Below are 2,618 nucleotides of genomic sequence, written 5' to 3' on the forward strand. Positions count from 1 at the left end.
GTACTTCTGTTTCATGAGAAACTATTTGTTCTGTAAGCCTTCACTTGAAGTACAATAAAATAAATAAATAAAGTCCGCCAGCAAAAAAAAAAAAAAGGAAAACAACAGGTGTTGGCAAGGTTGTCGAGAAATAGGAAACCTCATCCATTGCTGGTGGGAATGTAACATGCTACAGGCACTGTGGAAAACAGTTTGGTGGTTCCTCAAAAAGCTGAACATAGAACTACCACTTGGCCCAGCCATTCCACTCTTAGGTATATATCCAAGAGACTTGAAAGCAGCAACACGAACAGACATGTACACCAATGTTCATTGCAGTCCTCTTCACAATAAACAAAAGGTGGAAACAACTGAAATGTCCATCAACAGATTTACCCTACACCATCAACATTTACCCTAGACCAAAGATGAGAAGGTAAGGGGGACAAGGAAACTAGATTAATGGAAATAGAACAACCAGAATGGAAATAATGAGAATGCTGACACATTGTGAAAAATGTAACAAATGTCACTGAATAATATGTATAGAAATTGTTAAATGAGAACCTAATTTGCTATGTAAATTTTCTCCAAAATCACAATTAAATATTAAAAAACAAAAACAGATGAAAACACAAAATATGGTATATACGTACAATAGAATACTACTAATCCATAAAGAGAAATGAAGTTCTCATACATGCTACACCATGGACGAACCTTGAAAATGTTATGCTGAGTGAAATAAGTCAGTCACAAAAGGACAAATACTGTATGATCTCACCTATATGAAATAAGGAAATATTTAGAAACCAAAGATTATTAATGGTTACCAGGGATGGGAAAGAGGAGAAAAGGGGGAGTTCTGCTTAGGGGGCATTGAGTTTATGTTAATGGTAGAATAACTTGGAAAAGGATAGATTGTGAAAAGGTCAGTGGTTACCAGGAGTTCAGGAGAGGAGAAAGGGATGAACAGGGGCAGGACAGGGCATTTTTAGGGCAGTGAAACTATTCTGTATGATACAGTAATGGTGGACAGATGACATCATGTTTTTGTCAAAACTCCTAGGCCTGTACAACACAAAGAGTAAATCGGGATGTAAACTATGGACTTTAACCCAAAACCCATTGTTGTCAAGTCCACTGCGACTCACAGTGACCCTATAGTACAGAGTAGAATTGCCCCATAGGGTTTCCAAGGCTGTAATCTTTACAAAAGTAGACTGCCACATCTTTCTCCCATGTAGTGACTGGTGGGTTTGAACTGCCAACCTTTTGGTTAGCAGCCGAGTGCTTAACCACTGCGCCACCAGGGTGCTTAACCTATAGACTTTAGTTAATAATAATGTAACAACATGAGCTCATCAATTGATGCAAGATGCAAGAATACAAGATGTTAATAATAAAAGAAACTGTGTGCAGGCAGGAGAAGGGAGTTTATGGGAACCCTGTACTTCCTGTATAACTTTTCTGTAAACCTAAAACTGCTCTAAAAAAAAGTCTACTTAATACAAAAATGAATAGATAGATGGATAAAACTTATAATGCAGGTTCCTGGGCTTGCAGGTCTGGGTGGGGCCCAGGAATCTGCATTTTTTACACACTGTCTCCACAGAAGATACAGGCAAGGTAGGTGGCCCCATGGCCCAACCTCTGAGTACTCAGCTTAGAAAGCTCAGCACAGACCCTGAGCTCACAACAGCCCCAGGAGGCAGGCAGTGTGCTACCATTCCAAGGGAGGATAAGAGAGGTCAAGCCCAGCACTACCCACTACCCACAGCACCCACCCAGTGGACCCACAGACTTGTCAGATGAAGACACTGAGGCTCAGGGAAGCGAGGGGCCTGCCAGTACCTACCCTGTCTCCTATGGTGATGAAGGTCCGGGAATCAAGGTTCCGGGGGGGTCTGTAGGGATGAAGCAGACCCCATTAGCTCAGAAAGTCACCCTACACCCCACCCCCTACCAAGAGAAGGAGCAAACTGGCCTGGACGGGACCAGAGCTTTTCCAGAGGCCTGAGGGAGGTCTCACTCCCAAAATCCTCTCATCTCAACAGTCCTGAGCATTGACCACTCATGCTGGGCATAAGGCCCGAGTGATTTGCACATGCCTAAAGCCCCACCCAGCCATCCCCACAGTGCATCATTTCCCCCTTCTGTAGGACGGGACTGAGAAGTGGGTGGGTGCCCCTCACAAGCCCCCTATCAGGGTTTCCATGGTTGGTGCTGCACAAGACAGGTACCTGAGGCTGAGGCATGGCCCCCTTGGGAAGCCTCTCCAGGCTGAGCCCAGGGGAGAAACTGAGGCAGACTCACGTGGGGTTGGGTGGTGGAGGCTTACACACGCAGGTTATCCGTAAATCCTTCTTCTTCCTGGATTTTCCTGAAGGACAGAGAAGGTGGGGGCATCTGGTTGGTCGCTCAGCTAGTCAACATCCCCCAGTCTCACCAGAGCTGGGTAATGCTGAGACAGAGAGGGTACAGGCCCTGCTCTTCACCTGATGCCAAGGTCGGTGTGGTCAGTGCTGGGACAGGCACCCCAGTGGCTCGGATGAGCACTAAGGTTTGTGTGTGTGTGTGTGTGTGTCTCACCAGAGCTGGGTAATGCTGAGACAGAGAGGGTACAGGCCCTGCTCTTC

At 45.6% G+C, this 2,618-nt stretch overlaps 1 protein-coding gene across 1 annotated transcript in view; it reads right to left on the reverse strand.

Moving 5' to 3' along the window:
* The window catches only part of MAP2K3 (mitogen-activated protein kinase kinase 3), a 43,530-nt gene that overhangs the window by 26,324 nt on the left and 14,588 nt on the right, over positions 1-2,618 (reverse strand). Inside the window, exons 2-3 of the mRNA XM_004381023.2 lie at positions 2,296-2,362; positions 1,838-1,886 (exon numbers count right to left, since the gene is read on the reverse strand). Coding sequence (XP_004381080.1) covers positions 1,838-1,886; positions 2,296-2,362 — 116 coding nt within the window. The remainder of the gene's footprint in view (positions 1-1,837; positions 1,887-2,295; positions 2,363-2,618) is intronic.

Source organism: Trichechus manatus, unplaced genomic scaffold (genome assembly GCF_000243295.1).
Source record: "Trichechus manatus latirostris isolate Lorelei unplaced genomic scaffold, TriManLat1.0 scaffold00080, whole genome shotgun sequence".
Lineage (NCBI taxonomy): Eukaryota > Metazoa > Chordata > Mammalia > Sirenia > Trichechidae > Trichechus > Trichechus manatus.